The sequence below is a fragment of the Colletotrichum aenigma genome (genome assembly GCF_013390185.1).
Source record: "Colletotrichum aenigma strain Cg56 chromosome Unknown KSG_Cg56_contig05, whole genome shotgun sequence".
In the NCBI taxonomy this organism is placed as follows: Eukaryota; Fungi; Ascomycota; class Sordariomycetes; order Glomerellales; family Glomerellaceae; genus Colletotrichum; species Colletotrichum aenigma.
In genome coordinates, this window is record NW_023500911.1 from 1,391,884 (window position 1) to 1,416,055 (window position 24,172).

Consider the following 24,172-nt stretch of genomic DNA (forward strand, 5'->3'; position numbering starts at 1 on the left):
ATTTTGCCCCCGGGATCGCGCCTTCCCATTGACAGGACCCTGGACCTTCCTGACATTCATCTTTCTTCCTCGCCCCCCTTTCTTTCCATTTGACCTCTCACAACCTGAGATCACTCTCCAGCCTCTTATCCTTGCATTTCAACCCTCATTTCCCTCAATTTTGGCTCATTGTATCCTCAATTGCCGCGTTTTGAGCCAGAATTCGCGGCCGCTGCAGCGCACGAACCACCTCAATTTAGCGTCGCACCTGCAGCTTCGTCATCGATTTGATTGGCACTTCCTGCCTTTCCCTCTTTCTTGAGCAACAACCACCTGCAAATCGGCCAGCAAAGGCTTCTGCAATTCGGTGATCATGAGCTCTTCACCCGGTTCAGACGTTGAGTCTGTACTCTCGAAAACCTCGAGACCATACACCAGCGCCCCGTCCTCACCCCCGAGAGAGGGCTCTGTGGAAGCCATTGACAGCGATTTTCAACGCATGATCGATGAGGAAGAGAAAGTCAGAGCGACCAACGATGCCGCCGAGAAGAAACGCAAGGCCGCGCTTCTTGCCAAGCGCCGCAAGAAGAAGAAGGTCGAATTCACCAAGGAGGAGAGAGAAAAGAAGGCCAAAGAGTTGGATGACCTCCTCGCCAAGTCGGCGGCCTTCTCGGACATCTTGACAAAGAAGACCGAGGTTCTGGGACGAGTTGGCTCTAGCTTGGAGGGAGAGACTCTAGGAGCCCACGATTTGACCATGGCTGCGCAACCGAAGATCATGAAGGGAGGAACCATGAGAGACTACCAGCTCGAGGGTTTGACATGGATGTACGAGGTGTGCCTTCAAGGCATGTCTGGAATTCTTGCCGATGAGATGGGCCTTGGTAAGTCGCCTCATTCCACTTTTGACATATGACAACATCCAGCTTCTGCGAATATGACCAGACGCTAACATCTCACAGGCAAGACGGTACAAACCATCTCACTCATCGCCAAGCTCCGAGAGGAAGACTACCTCGGCCCTCATCTCATCGTTGCCCCTCTGAGCACACTGTCCAATTGGATGGATGAGTTTGAGAAATGGTGCCCTGAGATCCCGGTCGTTCTGTATCACGGCGACCCTAAGAATCGAGAACGTGTGATGAAGGACCAGATCGCCAAGCACTACGTTAAGAACCAGCCAACGAAGCGATTTCCTGTCGTCTGCACTTCCTACGAGATGGTACTGCGAGAAAAGGCTGCCCTCTCCAAGTTCAACTGGGCCTTTATCATCATTGTACGTCTTGGCGCTCACCAGGTCTGATAGGTCTGAGTTCCTAACTCTTGTCTAGGATGAAGGACATCGCATGAAAAACTTCGAGTCGAAGTTGTTCCAGGAGCTCGAGAACTTTCGCTCGGCCACAAGATTGCTTATCACTGGCACGCCTCTGCAGAACAATCTCAAAGAGCTGTGGGCGCTGCTTCACTTCTTGCTCCCGGGCATCTTCAAGGAATGGGAGGTTTTTGAGAGTTGGTTTGACTTCGACGATCTACGGGACGAAGAAGGCACGGAAGAATTCATCGCGGACCGCAAAAACCAGGAGATCATCAAGAAGATCCACGTCATCCTGCAACCACTTCTCCTTCGTCGAGTAAAGGCAGATGTCGCCGCCTACTTGCCCAAGAAGCGGGAATACATCCTGTTTGCTCCCATGACAAAGGAGCAAACGGACATGTACAACGCGATTCAGGATAAGAAGGTCGACACCCGCACTTTCCTCGAGAACAAGGTCGTCGAGCGTCTCACCGCAGTGAACAAGTCTACGCCAAGCTCCCGCGAAGGAAGCGCCCGTCCGAACGTCAAGACAGAGGAGGAAACGCCGGCAAAGAAGCTCGAGATCCCCATCCGCAACAGCCCTAGGAAGGCCAAGTCGGAGGCTGCTTCTGAACCCAAGAAGACGAACGCGTTTTCGGCGATGATGAACAGGGCTAGAAGCTCTTCAACCAAGCCAAAGGATGTCGCTAAGGAGACGCCCGTTAAGACCGCGTCTCGTTCAAGTTCCAAGCGCAAGAATCCGCCAACCGCCGAAACCCCAGAGCCAAAAAGCGCAAAGTCATCGCGTCAATCGACCCCCTCTGTCACCAGTCGAGGCCGCGTCACCAGAGGTCGCCGCCGTTACGCCGAAACTGACGCCGACGATGAGGATAAGCTCTCCGACGACGAGTTCGAGGCTCGATTGGTCAAAGAGGCCGAAGAAGACGAGAAGGATGTAGATGATGTCGTCTTGTCTGTGGAAGACCAGTACAAGAAGAGCATCACCGAGCACGCGAAGAAAGAACTGGCGACCAAGAAGTTGGGCAACCCAATCATGCAGCTGCGTCTGGTCTGCAACAGCCCGCACAACTTCTTCGACCCCTGGAGCTATGAAGGCGCACCTCCTGTCGACGAGAGCATCGTCACGGCTTCTGGAAAGATGTTGCTTCTTGACAGACTTCTCCCTACGCTGTTTGAGAAAGACCACAAGGTCTTGATTTTCTCCCAGTTCAAGACGCAACTGGACATTCTCCAAGACTACTGCGAGTTGCGCAAGTGGAACGTCTGCCGCCTTGATGGTTCAGTCAGCCAGGAAAGCCGTCGCGACCAGATCAAAGAATTCAACGAGAACCCCGAGTTCAGAATCTTCCTGCTTTCGACTCGCGCAGGTGGCCAGGGCATCAACCTTGCCAGTGCCGACACTGTCATCCTCTTTGACTCCGATTGGAACCCTCAGCAGGATCTCCAAGCCCAGGACCGATGCCATCGCATTGGCCAGACCCGCCCTGTCATTGTCTACCGCCTTGCGACCAAGGGAACCGTGGAGGAGGAGCTGTTGCTGAGTGCAGACGCCAAGCGTCGTCTTGAGAAGCTGGTCATCAAGAAGGGGAACTTCAAGTCCATGGGCCAAAAGATGGACCTGAAGGAAGATCTTGACGAGAAGACTCTCAAGACATTGCTGCTCAAGGATGGCCAAGTTTTCAAGTACTCAGGCTCTCACGAGATTCTGAGCGACAAAGATCTTGATGTTCTTTGCGATAGGTAAGATAATCCCCGGTCTTTGGTAATAAAGATCGTGCTAACATCTGGACAGGAGCGACGCAGCATATGACCGAGCCGCCGAGGGCTCCGGCAACGCCGATGGCTACAAGGTCATCGAGACTGGCACTGATGGCATCACGATTGCCGGCCAGGCCAATGCATGATTTGATTTAAGAGAGGACATCATGCTCAACCGATTTACGACTACTCGTCCCTGTCGAGAGTCCGACATTGTTTTACTATGGGCTTGGAGTACGGCTAAGGATTTCGAGCGGATGTCTCTAGATATAAAGAGTGTGTGTGGATAGCGAGACTTGATATTTGCTTAGACGTGCCCGAGCGCGGCATTGGCTGGTTTGAAAGATGGATGGCCGCAAGGATTGGATTGTGTGTCCTAGACATGGCATGCTTCCCTCGAGAAGCGCCTACTACTCTTGTATTTTCCCCAATAGGGACTGGAGTTGTATACCCAGGGATACTAAAAAGACTTGCTTGATCTACTCATTTGCTACATCAAGTTACAATCTGACACCAGATGCGTCGCGAAAGGTTTACGGGCTAATCTTAGGAGTTTATCCGGGCGGGCGAGGGACGAAGATGACAGAGACGATGATAACGGGCCCGGAGTGCAAAGCTCTACATCAACCTCATCGAGGTTGAATGGAAGAATACTCACAATCGAATGACACTTCATTCGATCCAGCTGACGGTCTGCCACCTCTTCGTTCCCCCACAGAACCCCTTCTCGACCACCAGTCGTTCCAGCCAATAGCCAACGGCAAAGATCTGGTCCCCGATGTCCATAAGCAAGCTGGAAAGCACGCGCGCCACAGCTCTCTGCAAATACGCCCGATACGTCTCGACAAAGATGGCGTAAAGGATGACGCAGTACCCGGCCATGGCCAACCACACCGCAAACACCAAATACTTACTCTCCGACCTTAGCACCTTGCGGTCGACCCCGTCGCATATCGTTTTCGGCGCGGCGAGCAGAAACTCCCTCAAGCGCCTCAATGACCCTTGGATAAACGCAGCCGGGCCTTCCTGCAAAATGTCAGCAGCCCACCACACGCCCTCCGAGACCTTCCCAACAACCCAGACAGGCAACCCAAATACGCCGGGCAGAATCAGCTTCAGACTCAGACTAAGAAGCAGAGGGACATGCCACACACCGATCCAGAAGCCATAAAGGTGTGCGAGCTCGTCGAGCTGCCGGTTGTGCGGGTTCAGCCACCAGCACACGTAGATGGGGCCGCAGAGGTTGGGCAGCAGGAAGAACCCGCCGAGATAGGCGTCGAGGAGGAGGCGGTTGATGCGGCCGATGCGCTCGCAGCTCTCGTGCTCTCGGAGCCTGCAGAGGTGCGCGCGCAGGCCGGTGGCGCGGATGAGGATGTAGGCGTTGAGCCATAGGGTCATGTAGATGGAGGCGGTGGAGATGAGGTGGTAGGCTGCGGAGAGGTCGGAGCGGTAGAACCAGCGCTCGAGGGGGCGGGAGGGGAGGTAGGTTAGGTAGGTTAGCGCGCGGACTCCATAGTTGAGGTGGGTGAGCATGGTGACTTTGGAGTGACTGGAGAGTTTGGGAAGAGTTGTTGGTTTGGCTTGTTAGATCTTGGTACAGCCAATCGTGACGTGGCTGGGATAGGGATACATGGTTTCCTGAGAAGAGCCAAGATGGGGCATGTTCTCTTAAGGTAAGCCCCCACAAAGAAGGCCATACCAGCTTGTGTAGATGTCTGTGCAAATGGTTGTTCTCTGTATGATCAAGACAAAGCAAGAGGAATGGTGCGTCAGCACACCGTCGGTGTTTCTTTTGTTATTGACAACCCCTTGTTCGCAGAATTCTAGCTAGGTTGTAGACAAATCTGAACAACACTGGTTGGGGAATGAGGAGCATAGTCTTCTTGCATGCTACTGGCCATCAACTGGGCAACCGCTTCGTATGAGCGGACGAGACGGTCCCTCGGAGTCCTTACGGGCAATGCGGGAGATGCGGCCGCAGCGGCAAAGCCCGAGCCCCGGATTTAAACCCGCCTTCAGATGCAGCCTACCAGCCAACGTCCTGTCCGACTTGTAAACAACCTTCAAAGGCACGATTTCCTAATGAGAACTTGAAATTTGCATCAAACCTAGCTAGGGCGTCGCTTGAGACTCAACTTGAGAGGTATTATTCTGGCTGCAGAGGCGGGAGCCAATGCAAGACACTGGTTTCTGTACCATTGCCGGACTTTAGACATGGAGATCTTGAATCGTGCATGACATCCCGTCGGAAGCGATGGTCTCCAGTGGAGCTTTCGTGAACTCAATTTAGCAAGACTGTGTCGACACCACTTCTGAATAGTGTATATATTCCTCGCCGTGCCCGATGAAAAGCTGAAGACCGTCTTTCTAATGCGGTTCACCTACAAACCACTCTTAACAGGCCTCAAGCTTTTCTATATATCAAACCTACTTGAGTAATCATTCCGTACTCCGTACACCCACAGCAATGGCTCCTCCCACAAGTCTGCCAACCCGCCAGCTTGGCCAGAACGGGCCCGAGATCACCGCTCTTGGGCTTGGTCTCATGGGCTTGAGCGTGGCCTATGGCACCCCTGGGTTAGTTCTACACCTATCATGATATGCTATTTTACGGCTGACCAGAAGAACAAGTTCTGAAGACGAGCGTCTGAGCTTTCTCGACCGCGCATGGGAGATTGGCGCCACAAACTGGGATACCTCCGACTTATATGGCGACAACGAGGTGTTGGTCGGCAAGTGGTTCAAGCTGCATCCAGAGCGCCGCGCCGACATCTTCCTCGCCACCAAGTTCGGCCTACGCGGCACGGTCCATTCAGATGGCACGTACAACATCCGTCCCGATAGCTCGCCGGAATACTGCCGCGAGGCTTGCGAGAAGAGTCTGGAGAAGTTGGGCGTGGACATTGACCTGTACTACGTCCACCGTGTGGATGAAGTCACTCCAATTGAGAAAACTATCGAGGAGATGGTCAAGTTGAAGAAGTGAGACTTACGCACCTGGAATTTGGTGGGTGTTATAATACTGACGACTGGTTCAAGCGAGGGCAAGATCAAGTACTTTGGGATTTCGGAGTGCTCTTCCGCAACACTCCGCCGGGCGCACGCGATCCACCCAATTTCAGCCGTGCAGGTTGAGTATAATCCATGGTCCCTCGAGATCGAAGGTGCCGCCGGAACCCATCTACTGAAGACGTGCCGCGAGCTCGGAGTTACGGTCTTCTGCTACTCACCGCTGGGCCGGGGCATGATGACGGGCAAGTACAAATCTGCGGATGACTTCGAGGAGTCGGACTTACGGCGCCAAATCCCGCGATTCCAAGGCGAGAACTTCCGGAAGAACATCGAGCTTGTGGAAAAGTTTGCGGGTATTGCACAGAAGAGACACGGGTGTAGTGCCGGCCAACTCACGCTTGCGTGGCTGCTTGCGCAGGGGGGTGGTGTGATCCCGCTCCCGGGCACCAAGAAGATTCCATACCTCGAAGAAAACTTCGGCGCTTTGAAGATCCAGCTGAGCGCCGACGAAGAGAAAGAGATCCGGGGGCTTGTTGACGAGGCGGATGTTCAGGGCGACCGGAGCGCAATGTTCGGCGCCTACGTCACTTCAGCGCCGCTGTAAATTAGAAGCGGACTGAGAACGCTTTCGGCACATTTGGTTTGTTTCTTTTGGAATCCATGCCTCTTATTCTTTGATGCAGGTGTTGTCATTATTCCCAGTCGCCATTTCTAGTGAGATGCTCGGGATGGATCCCCGGCCCCAGTTCCGAGGCCCGAAATCCGGGGTACGCATGGAAGTAGGCAATGAAGGGGCACCATGAATATGTACCGAGCCCCCCGCGTCCATTGCAGAGATACTTCGCCTCGGGGAATGAGTCCGATGACCGGACTGGATTCGGAGATCGGAGTGGGTCTCCGCTGATAGCGCTGCCGGGTGAACCCCGCAATTCGGGAGTTGGCCGCATTCTTATCATCGCCAACGTTTAACCGATCTTGATAAGAGCGTGACTAGACTTGCCCATTGATAAACTAGTTCATCCAACGAGCGTTGGGTTGCATCTAGACTTTGTGAACTTTCACATATTGTACAGACTCGTATCAATTAACTCCGTGGCCGCCGTTAGTCAACTCAACCAGGGATACTGCACTTCAATTCAAATCCTTTCTTGCCAAATCCCATCTCTCTTTATCATGACCGCAGTCTACAAGACGGGCGAGGACCATCGTCTCGCGTGTCGTTCGGGTGTCTTCGAGACCACCACGGCCGGTCAGGCCCCGACCCACTTGCAAGCAAACCTCATCGTCTTGCCCAAGCGCTATGCCGACGACTTCCGACTCCTCTGCCACCGAAACCCCGTTCCATGCCCGCTGCTCGCCGAGTCAGAAAGCCCAGGTGACTTTAGCAAGCTCAAGTCATATGTCCAAAGCATCGATGGAAAGAGTCTTCTCCCAGTAGCCAAGAACGTTGACCTCCGCCATGACGCTCCCCGATACCGAGTCTACGAGAACAGCAAACACGTCTCCATCAACGGCGCCCTGGAACCTGTCAATGTAGCTGATCAATGGACTGATGGTGATCATGTCGGGTTCCTGATCGGATGTTCGTTCAGCTTCGAGAGGGCTCTTCACGAGGCGGGCCTCACGCCACAACACATGACGCACAACCGCAACGTGCCCATGTACCGCACCAACATCCCACTATGCGCGGCGGGTGTCTTCACAGGGGCGACGTATGTTGTTTCTATGAGGCCATACAAGGTCTCGGATGTTGAGAAGGTTCGGGATATCACAAGACCGTTCGTGGCGACGCATGGAGAGCCAGTTGCCTGGGGATGGGACGGGGCTGCAAGAATTGGGGTCACAGATGTTACGAAGCCACAGTGGGGAGATCCTGCCGTCAAGGATGATGGAAAGACGCTATTTGGGCATGATGATGAGGAGTATGTTCCGGTGTTCTGGGGATGTGGAGTTACGCCTCAGGAAGCTGTCATGAAGGCGAACTTGAACGGTACTGTCATGGGACATGCTCCTGGGCACATGATCTGTTTGGACATCCGGGAGGAAGAGATCTTTCCTGTTTGACTTTTTTCAATTACAGCTTTCCTATTCCATTGGCAAAAGCATGCCTCGACTAATGAAACAACCACAATCAGTAACCCAGGGCAGAAGATGGGAGGGATGGCAGAGGCGGCAAAGACGAAGGAATTCTAGGGTGATAAATCTTAGCTCAGATATTGAGAAAACCTAGCACATTATTTGCTTTAGGGAAGCGAAGTTTCTGCAATGACTGTGCCACGGATCGCTCCGGAAACCAGAGCCAAGCCTAGATCTGCAAGGATGGCTTCGTGTCCAACAGCGTAATCCAATCAAGAGGTCACAAACCCGCATGCATTGAACCAACAACCACAAACAATCAAAACAGGTGGGGTGATCCAACTTTCCCCTCACTTCTCCCGTCTGTTGGAGTTTCCTGAACGAAGAAACGACATTGAACTTGAGAAAAGTGGCGCAAGATGATCGAACCCACCGCTGACTACCCTCAAGCTGAGGTTTGTGCCTATCCAGCTTCTCCGTTACGGCACGACTCATTTGACATCTCGTAGGACACCCGCACCGATGACGACGCATCCTCAGTCGGCGATGCGGTAGGTTGCGCGATGGTAACTTCGATGATTATGCGTCTTCTGACAGCCCATAGTATACACAGGACTCATTGGCGTCTCTGAGACCAAGCATCTTAGACTATCGAAGAGAGAATGGCCGCACGTATCACCGGCTTAGTGACGGCAGTGAGTCTTCTACGTCCCATTATGGCGGTCCGACTAACCGAACCCGCTAGAATATGTTCTTCCAAACGATGAGGTAGGAATGGATATCGCATATGACCTCGATTGAATAATCTAACAGCGGTGCGTCAAGCGAGAGCAAGATCGCTTGGGTAAGTGAACTCTGGCACATTTGCGTGCAGCACTGACGTGGGATGGCTACATGAAGATATTACCCACCATCTTTGGACCCTGACATGGGACGGCGAGCTATGCAACTGTCCCAAGAAAGACGGTGCCAAAAGGGTCTTGGATGTTGGCACTGGAACGGGAATTTGGGCCCTTGATTTCGGTTAGCTGTCCTCGGCCCATTGCGTGGCAACATACGAAGCTGACACTTGACAGCGGACGACCATCCAGAAGCAACGGTAGGCCATTAGGTTTCCTAAAGGAATATCTCAAACAAGTCCAAACACTGACTTGGCCTTAGGTCATCGGTGTTGATCTCAGCCCTATTCAACCTGGCTAGTATGTCTATTTGAGCACTATGATGTTGCTGTACTAAGAATGCTTTCTGTCTAGCGTGTCGCCCAACTGTAGTTTCGAAGTCGATGACGTTGAGAAGGAATGGACTTGGACGACACCATTCGACTTCATCTTCATCAGGGCCATGATCGCCAGTTTCAAAAGCTGGCCAGACATGATTGCGAAGGCCTACGCGTAAGCCAATGTTGAATTCCAATCGACCGATCTGACACCAACCTCATAGCAATCTCGAGCCCGGCGGTTACCTCGAGATACACGACAACGACTTTCCATTGAAGTGCGACGACGGAACTATGACGGACGAATGCAAGACCCTCAAGTGGACGAAGCTGCTGATTGAGGGAACTGATCTGATGGGCCGACCAATCACCGTGGCAAAAGACTTCAAGAAGATGCTCGAGGACGCTGGATTTGTCGATGTCGTCGTGAAGAAGGAGAAGTGGCCTTATACGCCCTGGCCAAAGGACCCGAAGTACAAAGAGTTGGGCGAATGGGATAAGGAGTCGGCATTGCAGGGGATTGAAGCTATCACCATGGCTCTATTCACCCGTGTGCTTGATTGGAGTGTCCCGGAGACGACAGTTCTCTGTGCCGAGGTTCGAAATGAACTTAAGAGGGTGGACATTCACGCTTATTACGACGTGTAAGTGTAGTCTTGTATCGGATTTCAAGATGCTGCAATACGAGTACTGACCATGCCAGTTACTCTGTCTATGGCCAGAAGCCGGAGAAAGAGTCCTCGCACACCCCCGAGAACAACCCGGAGGAGTGACACATGAATTCCACGCCGCTTATACATGTTAGGAATGCAATCTTATGTACTTGATCGTTACCAATTGATATAACAGGAATAAGGATGATCATACGACATCTATAGGCAGAGTCTACCCACTCTGTGAGCGAGGTTATATGACAGATATAACTCCATTCTCATCGCTTGAGAATCCAACCGCGCTCTGTCAGCCCAAGGCGCCAACCTGCTCCAGACTTGTTTCGTATCATGCTTTCCATCTACTTCTGCTGAAAGCTTCTAGTGCCTTCTTGCTCTATAGCATGCTTATCCTGTGAATTTATCGCAAGAGTTTTGCTAGTCGGGCAGTGTTAGTTAGCTATCTGGGCAGTGTCCCTTATAATTCGTGATTATAGAGAGAACGAAAGAAGTAGTAATAAGGATAATAACGACGACGACGACAACGACGATAATAATAACGACGACAATAATAATAATAGATAATAGTAATAGATAATAATAACGATAAAGTGAGAATAAAAAAATACAGTCGCTTTAGAAATAAGCTACGGATTTACGTGTATGTGAACACTGCCCGAATAGCAAAACTCTATTGCAAAGAAGGATGGCAGAATCGAGCTCTTCGCCACCCCGAGCCCGGCCTGCCTGGTTTGGATGATGACCACGCCCACCAGCAACATTGAAAGCAGGACTTGAGCTGATATAAACGCCAGCCAGCCCCATCTCACAAAGACGTACGTCTCTGTCACGTATGCTTCGCCGGTGACATTCTTTGTAGGGTCGAAAAAGCTAGGGAACAGGAAACAAATTAGTTGCTTTGATCTGGGATGGAGAATAACAGCGCAAAACGACTTACGTCGCGGTCACGCCTCTAGCCACGTTGTTAGTAATGTTTCGGATTGCGTCCCCAAGTAAATCTTCGCCTAACGCTGCGTCTTCGTTACGGACGAGGTTAAGAACGTTAAAGTATCTAGTCGATGCGAGACCACGAATATGTCCATGTTCTCTTTCCCAGGTCTCGTAATATGTGTTGTTGAACGCGGCTGTTAAGCTTACATTCAGGACGAGCGTCATTACTGGAGTTAACGGGAAAGATGTGCCGGGCTCTTCGGGTATTTTAAGCGCATCGAATTTGATGCGCGTCCCGTTCATATACTCATAGACGTCATCTTTTCGATCGGCTGAGGTTGATACGATAGTTCGAGACGCGATATTGTTCTCGACAGAGACCTTGAAGCGCTGTACGCAGTAATAAAATAAAATCTCCATAGCGCCAATATTGTTGGCTGTCTGATTTCCGAGAAATTAGGTGAGATTACTCTTGTTCACCAAGTAAACACTTCGCTTGCGCGGCTTGTCAAAGGGCATCTGGGTGATCTTCAGGTGCGCTTGAGTCAGGTTTGCGAGCCGGCCCTGACCAGAAGTCCTCCCCTCCTTGTAGGTAACATTGAATGAGGCGGTAATGTTAGTCGTCTTGACACAAAGTCCAAGCGAACTGAAATCATTCCACCTACTCTCGGTTGTAGGACATCGTGGCTGCTCGAACGGGAATTCCTGGTCGTAACTATGGTGAAGCCCGGAGTAGACACCGTTATCAAACAAAGGGTTCATGTGAAGCCCTGATTTTGAGTCAGTAGACCTCGATCCGAGATGGAATTTGATGCCTTACACATATCGCCTGCGTCTGGGGTGCGATCCGGGACTTTGACTGCTCGTGATAGCGCAGGTTTTGCCGACAACAGAGTCAAACGTGTTGGGTACGTCACTGTAGACTGGGTCAAGGTTGATGTAAGTATAGATGTGACGAGAAGGACCATCGAGATGATTCCAGGTGACCTGGAAGCCAGATCAATTAGTAAAAGAGAACTGCCGACAGGTTTATAATCACATACCATCCTTTCGTTGTCTTTACAAGCTGGATTGCCCCCCATGCCCCCCGGCTAGCCTTGTCGAAGTCCTGAAAATTATTCAAAGACCTTTCTTTGCGATACCAGAGCCACTTCAGCTGTGAAATACTTTCGGCTACGGGTATCAAGAATGCAGCGCGGGCGAGCGTGGATAGTAGGGCGACGACGGTATTCAGGGTCAGCCCAAGTGGCCACTGCGGCAGTCCCTGATTGTCGAAATGAAGAAGCACGCCAGCCAGGGTGGTCACGAGCGCGATGCTGGCAAAGCACAAGAAAAGTTCCTGCCACCAAGCAAGAAGTGTTGTACCCCATGATTTCGGTTCATCATGTATTCTCTCAGATATCCTGTCATCATGTCCGTTGGCTGTTTCGTCCTTTGAACGAGCGTTTGTCGTGGCTGTTGGTATCTCTGTCGATTGGTCGGAAAGGCCAGATGTTGTGCTGATGCTCTCGGTGGCCGATGACAATGTCAATACAGGAGGGTTTGGGCTGGGCTTTTCGACAACTCTGTCTTGTTCCAGCGAGTCTCTGTTGTCGAGCAGACATCTCAGATCATCTGCTGAAAGCGCTAGAGATGGATCATGACTAGAAGTATTTTGCTGATGCCGAGCTGAAGATTGAGATTCTGTTGGATGATTGCTGGTGTTTGGGCCCCTATCGAGTGTCTCAGCACCAGCAGGAAGTGGCTTCCTCCTGACGGCCGATGCGGATGTCTCCTGGGCTTCTTCCATTTTGAACGAAAGAAATACGCAAAAAAACTGTGTCTCTTTTCTCAAAGCTTGGAGAATCTCAGAACGAAGGCTCTAAGTGAATTACACGGCTCCCCGTGACAGTCATACGGCAGTCAAAAAGATGTGCCCACAGGCGGTGAATTGTGAAAGAAAAGTTGTAAGGGAAGACAGAGAGACACGGCTTCCATAAATTGGATGGGCATTGCAGGAGAACCAGAGGTCATAAAGCGGGCGCAAGGCGGACTCAGTCGCATCTTTCAACTGCCGACGGGTTAGGACTAACCCAGAGCATCGCCTCTACTTGTGTTTAATTTAAGGCAACTAAAACACTTCCCATTCAATGGAATGAATATGCTAGCAAAAGGTCCGCGAAAAGAGCAATTAAACTGTAAATCTGCGCAAGCCTTTTTGTGGCGAGCTGACACTAATCGCCCTCAACTCTGCTTGAACCAATTGCAAGCCGTAGCATGACGCCATGTTACCGAATATGGCAGTAAGATGTATAAGTATCTGAGATATGTGTCTCAAACACAACACAAGCAGCAGCCTGCAGGTACCGCGCTGTAAGGCTGACATACCTCCCTAGCAGCTGGCAGCAACAAATCATGCCTCTTTCGGTTTGAGCAGACTATTCTGTAATTTTTAGGCGATATCATACGATATTCACTCCTCGCGAGGCCGCCACCCACGAAGCCATGAGTTGAAGCAGGGGACTAAATCAATTCGCGACCCAATACGCACCCCTGCCTCCTTATCATCGTCTTTTTGTTCGTCTCTATGCTTCTCTCTGTCGTCGCCTGCATCGTCCCCTTCTCTAGATCTGACACACGTAGCTTTTTGCGCTGTTTGATACGCCGGAGGTGAGTGTCTTTCAAAGTACCTTCGTGATTGTCCTCGTTCGCGCCCTGATCTAGCGTCTTTCCTTGGCTCTGTTGTGTCCTCAGCTTAATCATGGGTTCTTTCCTGAGGGCCAGGAGAACATACACTGCCGACCCTTTGATTGCAGATGAGTCTTTGGCCTGTTGATAATCAAAGTACCATCCCTTTTTGCAAGTCATACCCAGCCTCGCATCTGCTACTCTAACAATCAATGGTCAATATTGAAACCATTCGACTAGACAGCACACATGTCGGACATGCCTACGAAATCAGCCTCGGCAATGTGCAATTTCTGAATGGGTTTCCATGATCAACTTCTTCCTCGCCAGTGACATTCTCCTGGATGAAAGAAATTCTATAAAGCAGAGACTTTTGTATTTGCAGTAGCTCTTGAGAACATCAGCACTCCATCTATGAGAGTGTATCTATGATAGGAAGCCATAAAGAGCGGCGGGAAGCCAAAACATGATGTAAAATTAAGCTTCCCTCTTCTCTGGTCCCCTCAAAATACCATCCAATCCGCTGAATCCATTCCGCAGCTTCCTCGCGTCCCCTGATTACCGCCCCTGCGCAATTACCAAATGGTTCCCAACCTCCGCGGTGCCCATTCAGCTGCCTTCATGCCGGAATCAAATTTGCCGAATGCCAGGAAAGGAATCTCTCTAAAATGAAAAAGGAAAATGAAAAGGGCGGCCGTTTGATGCAATGTCGCGAATAGAATGCTGGTAAGTTTCGTTTCGGTGGTCGCGTGAATCTCGTCATATGCAATGAAGGTGAAACGCGTGAGAGAAAGCAGCGCAGCAGTTTGAAGGTAAGATGATGTGTCGGCCCGGCTTCTTCAATCTCCAAGTTACTACATGGAGTCATCCGAATCATCTTCGATAAGAATCGCACCATCCTCCGCGTCCTCATCTTCATACTCGACCTCGTCATCCGGAACAACAAGGTCCGGAAGATCTGGTTCTTCTTCAGTCGCACCATCGGAGGTATCGTCATCGCCGTCAAGGTCGGAGTAGTCGGCAACAACTTTGTAAGTGCCATCGTCGTCCCTGATGACCTTTCCAAGAAGCCCAGCAATGTCAACGGCCTTGACCTTGGCCGAGTGACGTCCATCGTCCTGCAGAGCTTCATCGATCTCGAGGATCTTTTCGGCCTGCATCTCGAGCATGCGCTGCTCTATGGGAGTTTGCACAATGAAGCGCACAAAGTGAGTCTGCTTTTTATGGCCGTAGCGGAAGACACGGGCGAAGGCCTGCTGCTCTGCCGCATGGTTCCACCATAACTCCATCAGAACCACTCGGTTTCCTCTTGTGAGGTTGAGGCATTGACCTCCGGCTCGCATGGATGATACCAGAACTTTGACGTCGTTGTTCTCTTTCTGGAACCCTTCGACAGCCTTGTTTCGCTGCTCGGTTGATTGCTTGCCGCTGAGGTACGCGAATGAGATGCCCTCCCCTTCGAGCATGCACCCAACGATCTTCATGACTGCGTTGAATTGACTGAAGACTATTGAAGAGGAGTTGTTAACAAGAGATCCCGCAAAAAGGTTTAGTTTACTCACTGATAACTTTGTCTTCGGGCGCCTCTTGCCGCCATCTCAAAATCGTTTCCTTGAGTGCAACCAGTGTGGCACTGGGAGTGACGGGGATGTCCTCCATACTGTCGCTGATCTGAAGAAATTTCTGAGGTCGCTTTTCTTTCCTCTCATCTTGAAAGTGCTGATATCCGTAAAAGTCATTTCCCTTCGTGTAGGGGTTTTTTAAATTACCCTTTCCTTTGTGGTCGTGGGCGTCGGGGTTGCCACTCAAGTCTTCTTGATCATCTTCCAGAAGCTTGAAACGTTGCGGTCGGCCAATGAGTCTTTTGCAGACAGGACACTTGATTTTCTGAAATTCTGTCAGCGCTGTGAAGCTTGAAAAAGGAAATGCGTACTCACCCTGCTAGCCAAGTAGTTGGTCAGGCACCAGTGGCAGAAAAGATGTTCACACTGTTTCTGTTAGCTTCATGTCGTATCAGAAGTCTCGGAAATGAAAATTGTAACTCACGCTTCCTTTCATCGGATCCCTGGGAGCATGATTGCAAACCGAGCATTTGGCGTTGTCCAAGAGCCGGACTCTCTCCATGTACTCCATCTGCTTGTCCATGTCAAAGTTCAGACCAAAGTCACTCTCGCCAAATGGCGAAAGCGGATCCTCTTCGATCTCTACCTCCCGAGAGCTTTGACGGTTTCTTTCACCTACCTCCTTGTCGTTACTTTTCGCCATGGAAGAAGATGCCACAGGTCCTGTCCCAGGAACCATTCCATACATGTCCTCTTCGATGTCGTCCACGCTGTTGGTCTCGTCCTCGGCATTGTCGTTGGCAACAGTGGGTGCGTCGGTGTCGTGGGTTTGCTTCAGGCCTCTTTCAGCCTGGTCCATGTCAGCGCTCTGCTCCTGGTCGGAAACTTCGTCTTCATAGTCTTCCACATCATCTCGATTGAAAGCTTCCGCACTTTCCTGCTTCCGTCGGTCTGCCGCGTCCATGATCTTCTGCATACGCTCATCGCACATCTTGTGTCTCTGAATCCACGAACTAATCTGCTCGTAGATGGTCTTCCCTCCTTTCAACTCTGCAAGCTGCTTGCGAACACTTCGTATGTCCTCGATGGAGAAATACTGGTCCATCATTCCTTCGAGGAGAAAAGGATGCGTAGCAGCTTGGCGCAGACGAAGTAACATGACTAGAAATGCTCGCTTGTTTTTCTCGGCTGTGCCCTTCTCAAACTCCTCGTTGATGCAGCGTCTGAAACATTCTTCCATTTTTCTTCAAATCGTTAGCAGGTCCATTGAATCTCCGACTGGCAAATCGAACGAGCGCGATGCATACCGGAAAATGACCATCTCCTCTTTAGAGAGTTTGAGGTATTGATGAGACGGGTGGGTACCAGGAAGTTCCATTAAGGGTCGACCAAGAAACTGGTCGTTGGGGGTCCTGACGATGATGTTAGCAAGGTAGCTAGAACAAATTCAGGCGATTGTGATGTATACCTTCGGTACATGATCTTGTGAATCAGCCTATGATGCTTTTGCTTGGATTCTCGCTGTGAAGAGTCAGGGAGAGTTTCATCAATGACCATACAAAACAACATACAGTGTTTTGGCAGTATTCCTGCTGGTAGTCACTGAAGGGTTTCACATCGCACCGAATGAACTTCAGGTAGGAATATAACTCTGCTGAGAATTAGTCTACTGCATCTTTCATAACCAGTTGCGGTTGCTTACCATGCGCGCGGTTGGTCATGGGAGTTCCTGACACAGCCCAGCGATATTTCGCTTGCAGCTGGTAGCAGGAAAATGCAGCTAGAAAGGCATGTTAGCGCAGTTTCAAGGATAGCAGACTTAGCAGACTCACCGTGAGTATCATGATTCTTGATCGCATGGGCTTCGTCAAGAACCACGCGGAACCATTTTACCCGGAAAAGAACTCCGGTCTCCTCTGCTAGCCATTCCTTCATGCCGTCATCATCATCGCCGAGCTCCTTCATTTTTTCTTCTCTCTCCTTGATGGTTGGCGTTTCTCGTCTCAATTGATGGTAGGTGGTGAAGCTGTTTAATGTCAGAAAGTTCCTGCGTTTGCGTCTATGTTACCTAGACCCAGAAGACTCACATAATGTCCTTTGATGTTAGGAACTCAACGTCCATGTCACTCCCTGCCTTGTAGTGAACCAACCTCCGAAAAGTTCCCTTTTCGCAGTGCTTCTTGACTTCAGACATCCACTGGGATATGAACTGTCCGGACTGACAAACAATCAAAGTGGTGCCATTTCCCTTTCTCTTAGTCACGGCCGTCGGAGGATTGCCGACCATGCATGACAGAGTTTCAATCGTCTTCCCAAGTCCCATGGCGTCGGCCAAAATCCCGCCTCTTGGAATGTTCTTCATCGGCTTCATTTCGCGGCTAAGCATCCACGCGCCGACACTCAGTTGAGCGCTTAGCATTCCGCTCTGCATCCCTTTCGGTCTCCATCGACCATTTGCGACAGCGACCTTTCTGTCCCCCCATGTTCTTGTAGCTTTCTCGAGGTCGACTCTTTGTCTTGAAGTCCGCCGAATATCACAGCTGTCCTGACCGGCTTCCTTGATCTGTCTCATCTGATCTTTCTTCGTTTTCGCAATGATGTTGGGGCCAGGTGGCTGGTCACCCAAATCTGCTCGCTCTTGAATGGCGTCGTTGATCCGGAGCATCTCTTCCACTTCACGATCATGCTCTTCCTCCTGGCGATTTCTCGCGCTCAATCGGTATCTCTTCGGATTTCGCTCAGTCTCACGATCTTTCTCGGCCTCCCGAGCGAAGAACTCGGCGGCATTTCTTACTGGTCTTCTTCTCTGCGTTGAAGCCTTATCTTTCGTCTTTTTCTCCGCAGCTGCTTTGCTTCCATTGGAATTCGTAACCTTCTGACTTTGAACGTCATCTTCTTTTGTCTTGTCTGTTTCCTGCTTCCTTTCCTGTAAAGCAATCTCAGCGCTGAACTTGAGCAACTCGTCCAAGTCACCTGGACCGTGGTCTCCGGTCAAAACTTTGGCTTTCAGCTCGTCGCGCTTGCTGATAAGCTCAGCAATATCGGCAGAAGACGCATTGGAGTCGCTTGTAGCCGGCATATGATTTCCAGATGGATCCTCAGCCTTGACCTTGACATGTTCCAACCCTGACTCTTCTTTGACTTGGACGGGATTGTCATCCGTAAGATCAATTGTCCATGGCTGCCGTCTCTCTGCCCATTTCTCTCGAGCATCAGTGGATGCTTCTGTCGGCTCAATAATCATGAAGCCATCATCAAGGTCGGGCTCGGGCTTGACTTTCGCATTCTCGGGTGCAGGTGACGGGCTGACGTGTTGCTCTCCACCTTGCGGGACAAAGAGCTCGCTAGCCTCGTCATGCTGATGAGTTGTATGGGTTCTTGCATTGTCGTCTGCGATGGTTTGATCGGTCTGATTCTCCATGGCAGTCTCGCGAAGGAAGCGGTCGATGATGTCAAGGCCATGGTCGTCCTCGCTAGCGGCTCTCTGTAGGCATGGAGGATCTTGCATCTGCTCGTCATCAGAGTCGTCATTGCAAGCGAATTGGAATTTTCTCTTGTTTGGCCTGCTGACCATCTCAGACTCATCTGCTCTGGCAGGAGATGCCATGATGGCTTCCCAGTATGTTAGAAGGTATTGAAGTTCTGTGGCGGAATGAACGTAAAGAATCAAAGTGCAGCGGCGAGGCAACCTAATATGCAAATTAAATGAGATGTCGGCTGTATAGCATTGCTGGTCTTTGGTGCTTGGACAGAAAGTTTGCCGAAAGATGATATGAGAGGCGGAATGAGAGGATGTCGAGAGAAAGTGAGGATGGAGACTTGCTTCCGCGGAGGAAAGACGACTCTTGCTGGTGGAGTTATTGTGAATGAGGAAAGATTCAAGTCGCTCGAAGCGAAGAAGAGCGCATTTTCCGAGAGATAGCTACAAACTGTTTGGTAGCGAGTAAATGACTTTGAGCAGGAGCGACGAAGACAATCAAATGAGATTATGTCTTAGTTTCGCCGGTAGGTAGGAATGAGAAGGTATGATGAAGGATTCGATACGAATGGCGAAATGGGACATGCGACGTGAAGATTGGGTGGTAGTGGGTTGTGGAAGAGAAGTTGAGTTGTTTGTGAAAGGGAAAGGATTTGTTGGTGGTGAGTTGTGAAGGTGAAGAGGTTGAATCTAAATATTCAAGAGCTGGCCCCAACCCTGAATATTCTAGGAAGGCAGGAACGAGATGGCGATGTTATTTGGAAAGAAGCCGATTTGATGATCAGGAAGGAAGGAGGCCAGAGAAAAGGGCCACTGTAGGGATGCCGCGCAAGAGCAATGAAGTAAGAGGCGCCTGCCGCAAGAACGAATTCGATTGCCGATGAATGTGATTCATTTGGAGGGGCGCGATAAGTAAGATTGGCAATAGTGAGTAGTGGTCAGGATGAAAATGAAATCAATCGCTAGTCTATTGCTCTAAGCCAAAATTATCTACAACTTCATTCCTTCAAGAACCGCAGGAAGGCCCTCGCAATGGCAACACCGTCATGCTCGATATTCGCGCGGTTGATAGCATCGGTAAACATCTCGTCGCTAAAAATGCCCGCTTTGTGGCGGACGTTGAGAACCTCACTGACGATAGGGCCGGTGAACTCGGGGTGGCCCTGGACGGTGATGTACTTCTTTGGCGCGTAGAAGCCCTGGACGGGGCAGAGGTCGGTGTAGGCAAGAGACTCAGCGCCGGGAGGGTTGGCGGTGACAACGTCTCGGTGCATTTGATGGATGCGCTGGTACCTCGTGAGTCCTTCCGTACTCATCTTCAGCTCAAGCATATGTGGAGGGAACATACCATCTTGTCCAACTTGAACAGCTCCTTGCCCTTCTCCGTAAGGTTCACATCGACAACAGCAACCTCCCAGCCCAGCTCACTCCTCTTGACCTCCACCCCGAGCGCGCGGCCGATGATCTGGTGACCGAAGCAGACGCCGATGACCCTCACCCTGTCGCTCTCGATGCACTTCTTCGTAAAATCGACCAGCTTCAGGATCCACGGGTCGTTGTCGAAGGAGTTGTGCTTGCTGCCCGAGATGAGAATGGCGTCGATGGAGTCCAGCTCGGGGTAGACCGCCTCATCGCCGACGGCGTGGTACACCGAGATATCGAGGATCGAGTCCAGCGGCGCGGGCGGCTCAGAGGAGAGCGCGGCGAGGCGCAGAAGTGAAGTGAAGACGCCGCCGTAGCCGCCGTACTGCGCATTCGTCTGCGGCTGCGGCGTGTCTGCCTCGATGATGGCGAGGCGAATGCGCGGTGCTTGAGAACCCATCTTGTCGATCGTTTCGCTGGAAATATGTACTGTATATTCAAAAAAGGGGCAAGAAATGAAGTAACTCGATATGAGATGAAGCGCGTATGTAAGATATGTAGATCTATGAGATGAAAAGTGACAAGCAGCACAAGGGGAACAAAGCGCCGATAGAAAGGAACAAGAAGAGAAGCCTCGCGCCCTTTAGAGGACAAAGGAGCCGTTGTCACCGCGGTCCCGGACGAGCCACGATTCAAGCGTCCAGTGACAAATTGCCCCGCGATGAGGGGCCCAGGTGGCGCCGATAGCGGGGAGGAAGGCGCGATAAGCGATAACGGACCGCGCTGCGCTGATAACGCGCTTACGGTTGGCTGGCGGGGGAGCTAGGTAGGAAGCTTGGGGAGTTCCTGCTGTGTCACCACCACAAACCGGACCCCCCTCAAACACGCCGACGTCATTCCCTGTCTTACTCTACCCTGCAGTTCGTCAGCAATCGTGATCCCGGCTCCAACTTCGTCCCTCCAAAACACCACGCCTAAAGGGTGACAGACTCGGAATGTCTGCCAGGACATCTCTGCGCGCCTTCCTCGCCAGCGCGCGCTCTGCGCTGGTCGCGCCTGCTGCGCAGAGAAAGAGCCCTTTGACGTTGGTCGTTGGAAACGAATCGGCAGGTGCGTTTCTTCCCCAAGTCCTTCCTTTCTCTTGAACAAGACAAAGCTGACGATACCGAATCAGACCTCGACTCGCTCTGCTCAGCCGTCATCTACGCCTACCTCCGCACGACGAACCCCCCGCACAACCTGCACATCCCAATCTCGAACCTGCCCCGCGACGACCTCAAGCTGCGGCCTGAAATGACCGCCGCTCTTGCCCACGCCGACCTCAAGCCCGCCGACCTGCTTACCCTCGACGACATCCCGGCCTCCCTTCCCGCAGATGGCACCCGTTGGGTCCTCGTTGACCACAACTCGCTCACGGGCGCCCTTTCGAAACGGTTCGCAAGCCGAGTGGTGGGTTGTGTCGACCACCACGCTGACGAGGGCGTGATCCCGACGAACACCGGGGAGGAGCCGCGCGTGGTGGAGAAGTGCGGCAGCTGCGCCAGTCTGGTGGTGGAATACTGCCGTCAGGCGTGGGAAGCTGCTGCCGTCGACGGTGGGGAGGGGAAGGAAGAGGATGCGCGGCTGGCGAGGCTGGCTTTGGCGCCGATCTTGATCGACACGACGAACCTGCAGTCCAAGGACAAGACGACCCTCAAAGACGTCTCGGCCGTGGAGTTTCTGGAAAAGATTGCGGGCGCAAAGTTTGATCGGGACGCTTTCTTCAACGAGATCTCCGATGTGAAGGAGGACATCTCCTCGCTCGGCTTCCGCGACATTTTCCGCAAGGACTACAAGCAGTGGGACGACCAGGGCTCTGGCCCGAAGCCCGCCGTCATGGGCGTCTCGGCCGTGGTGCAAAACCTGGAGTATCTGCTCTCCAAGGCCGACGGGGACCACAGCGTTCTGCTCGAGGAGTTTAGGAAGTGGGCTGCGGAGAGGGAGTTGGATATCGGCGTCATCATGACGACGGCGCACCCCGATGGGAAGTTCCAGCGGCAGCTGTTCATTTGGGCGTTCAACAGGAACGCTGTGGAAGTGTGCAAGAACTTCGTAAAGGGGTGGAAGGATGACCTGGGCCTGGAGAGCTGGGGTGAGGAGAGGTTGGATCAGGTTGGGGAGGACGAGTGGCGGATGGCGTGGAGTCAGGGGAACATTAGGCACTCCAGGAAACAGGTTGCGCCAATGTTGAGAGAGGCTATTAAAGGCGAATCCAGACTTTGAGGCAAAGGCTGGGTGTTCATAAGAATAAACGAAAGAATTGCCTTCTGATTTCCTGCTAAAGAAGCCACCCTCAAAAGCCCGGACATGGACTGGGACGCCGTATGCAACACCGCCGCAGGCATATGTACAGCTAAATTTCCAATGCCAGAGCGACTACGCTTCCTATGGGGCTGATGCATGATCTGCACTATCGTCGTTGGTGTCGCCATCCTCGCTTATGCCGTTGGTGTTGTTCCTCCTATCATTGTCTCTAAAACTGCCGTCATGCCTCGTCTTTGTCCTCGTCGTGTCATCATCCCTCGTCTTCAACCCTCATCGTCCTCGTCGTCGTAGTTGTTACCCTTGCTATCCTCCTTATTCTCATCATCGCCCTCTTTGTCACCTCTATGGCTGTTGTCATTATTATTTCCACGAGCATCATCTGTACTACTGTTCTCAATCGAAGTATAAGTCTGAGCTTAATACCCAGAGCCCAGACATAGAAACTTCAAGCGGCCTCATGTATGGCATATCATTCTCAGCATCAATTGGTAGACAACGCAGTTTTGATTCTCAAAAACTCATGGATATTGGACTACACCAACTCGGCAAAGCGAGATCTATGGCGACTACACATTACACCCGAGCACATCGGCCCATGACCGTCCATGAAGCGTGCCTTCATCGATACTTTTCAACATCATTTCTCATCACTCATCAACCATTCTCACAAACTCCTGGCCTTGACTTAGGCAACCTCAGCGACAATGGCATCCAACCACTTGGCCAATCTAGAAACTTTGTCAGCTTGCCTACACTCTCAAGAGATATGGCTCTCAAAACTCACCTATACCCCTGCTTCGCAATCTGCATGCTCACAGTAGGCTGCGCGCTCGTCGTATACGCACCACTAATATCCAGCCCCTCCACCCCGGCGCGGCCCTCGGGCAGGACCACAGTGCACACGAACGCATTGCTCTCCGTCGCCCACTGCAGCGCCATGTCCTGCGGGTCCGCCAGGCTCAACCCCTGCGTCCAGCACTTTGCCGCGCTCTTGAAGTCGCCGGAGCTGATCTCGGTGCTCAGGTTCGCGGCCCACGTCTTGGCGACGGCGAGCCCGCTGCCGCCGGAGATGCTCTGCGGGATGTTGGTGTCCCACGCGGCGTGCAGGTTCGTGCTGGCGCCGGCGAACTCGACGGCGATGCCGTTGCCGCCGAGCTCGAGGTTCTCGCAGTGCAGCGGCTGGCCGATGTCGCCGGTGAAGTGGATGACCATCTTGGCGGCGATCTGGCGCTGCTCCAGGGAGAGGGAGGGGGTCAGCATGCGCGTGGTGTAGTTGGCGAGCGCGGAGACGATGCAGCCGGTGGGGCCGCAGTCGCGGTCGAAGTCGACGCCGCAGGAGGCCGGGGGGTCGTCGAGGGCGTCGATGTAGTGGAAGGTGGAGGTGAAGGCGCCCTCGGTGGTGTAGCGGTAGGAGTCGGCCCAGCTGGAGACGGAGGCGAGGTAGTCGTCGGAGGTGTCGCCGAGGAGCTGCTGCATGTAGGACTTGGTCTCGGGGGCGACGAAGTTGGTGGCGATGTAGGCGACCGCGGCGTGGCCCATGGAGCCCCAGGCCATGGCACCGGGGAGGAGGGGGGACGCCAAGACGGCGAGCGGGAGGAGACGGGCCATTGCGGGTGTTACGTTGAGGGGGAAAGAGAGGTCTTGGCGGAGGAGAAGGGGGGTGGTTGAGAGTGAGACCATGGTCCTGGGAAGACGGGGAGGAAAGGCTTATATGTTACATTCTGAGGAGTGTGCTACATGCGGTTCATCTCTTGTTGGTCGGCGAGGGCCCACGTGCGATGTGGACGAGCGACGTAACGTCGGGTGAATCCATGCTGGCGGTAAGGGAGATGCCGCGTCGCC

General features: G+C 52.2%; 8 protein-coding genes across 8 annotated transcripts; 5 read left to right on the forward strand and 3 right to left on the reverse strand.

Moving 5' to 3' along the window:
- Nucleotides 1-352: 352 nt before the first annotated feature.
- IRC5 (putative ATP-dependent helicase IRC5) lies at nt 353-3,198 on the forward strand (the record flags this gene model as incomplete). The annotated part of the gene is made up of 4 exons (XM_037323272.1): nt 353-863; nt 942-1,255; nt 1,311-3,034; nt 3,087-3,198. The coding sequence occupies 4 exons, from the start codon at nt 353-355 to the stop codon at nt 3,196-3,198; spliced, it is 2,661 nt and encodes an 886-aa protein (XP_037178430.1).
- Nucleotides 3,199-3,724: 526 nt separating this feature from the next.
- On the reverse strand, nt 3,725-4,585 carry CGCA056_v008025 (uncharacterized protein; the record flags this gene model as incomplete). Its single annotated transcript, XM_037323273.1, has 1 exon — nt 3,725-4,585. One exon carries the CDS (start codon nt 4,583-4,585, stop codon nt 3,725-3,727), a length of 861 nt encoding a protein of 286 aa, XP_037178429.1.
- Nucleotides 4,586-5,519: 934 nt separating this feature from the next.
- On the forward strand, nt 5,520-6,668 carry CGCA056_v008026 (Aldo-keto reductase yakc; the record flags this gene model as incomplete). Its single annotated transcript, XM_037323274.1, has 3 exons — nt 5,520-5,629; nt 5,684-6,034; nt 6,092-6,668. The coding sequence occupies 3 exons, from the start codon at nt 5,520-5,522 to the stop codon at nt 6,666-6,668; spliced, it is 1,038 nt and encodes a 345-aa protein (XP_037178432.1).
- A 569-nt stretch (nt 6,669-7,237) lies between these two features.
- Nucleotides 7,238-8,128, forward strand: CGCA056_v008027 (putative hydro-lyase; the record flags this gene model as incomplete). Its single annotated transcript, XM_037323275.1, has 1 exon — nt 7,238-8,128. One exon carries the CDS (start codon nt 7,238-7,240, stop codon nt 8,126-8,128), a length of 891 nt encoding a protein of 296 aa, XP_037178431.1.
- Nucleotides 8,129-8,559: 431 nt separating this feature from the next.
- Nucleotides 8,560-10,129, forward strand: tdiE-17 (putative methyltransferase tdiE; the record flags this gene model as incomplete). Its single annotated transcript, XM_037323276.1, has 10 exons — nt 8,560-8,595; nt 8,650-8,691; nt 8,745-8,835; nt 8,886-8,908; nt 8,966-8,984; nt 9,217-9,239; nt 9,302-9,339; nt 9,394-9,531; nt 9,581-10,000; nt 10,060-10,129. The coding sequence occupies 10 exons, from the start codon at nt 8,560-8,562 to the stop codon at nt 10,127-10,129; spliced, it is 900 nt and encodes a 299-aa protein (XP_037178438.1).
- A 9,533-nt stretch (nt 10,130-19,662) lies between these two features.
- On the reverse strand, nt 19,663-20,486 carry CGCA056_v008029 (putative glutamine amidotransferase-like protein; the record flags this gene model as incomplete). Its single annotated transcript, XM_037323277.1, has 2 exons — nt 19,663-19,950; nt 20,013-20,486. 2 exons carry the CDS (start codon nt 20,484-20,486, stop codon nt 19,663-19,665), a joined length of 762 nt encoding a protein of 253 aa, XP_037178437.1.
- Nucleotides 20,487-21,021: 535 nt separating this feature from the next.
- On the forward strand, nt 21,022-22,288 carry CGCA056_v008030 (putative exopolyphosphatase; the record flags this gene model as incomplete). Its single annotated transcript, XM_037323278.1, has 2 exons — nt 21,022-21,136; nt 21,201-22,288. The coding sequence occupies 2 exons, from the start codon at nt 21,022-21,024 to the stop codon at nt 22,286-22,288; spliced, it is 1,203 nt and encodes a 400-aa protein (XP_037177719.1).
- Nucleotides 22,289-23,058: 770 nt separating this feature from the next.
- On the reverse strand, nt 23,059-23,938 carry nucS-1 (Nuclease S1; the record flags this gene model as incomplete). Its single annotated transcript, XM_037323279.1, has 2 exons — nt 23,059-23,065; nt 23,115-23,938. 2 exons carry the CDS (start codon nt 23,936-23,938, stop codon nt 23,059-23,061), a joined length of 831 nt encoding a protein of 276 aa, XP_037177720.1.
- Nucleotides 23,939-24,172: the final 234 nt, after the last annotated feature.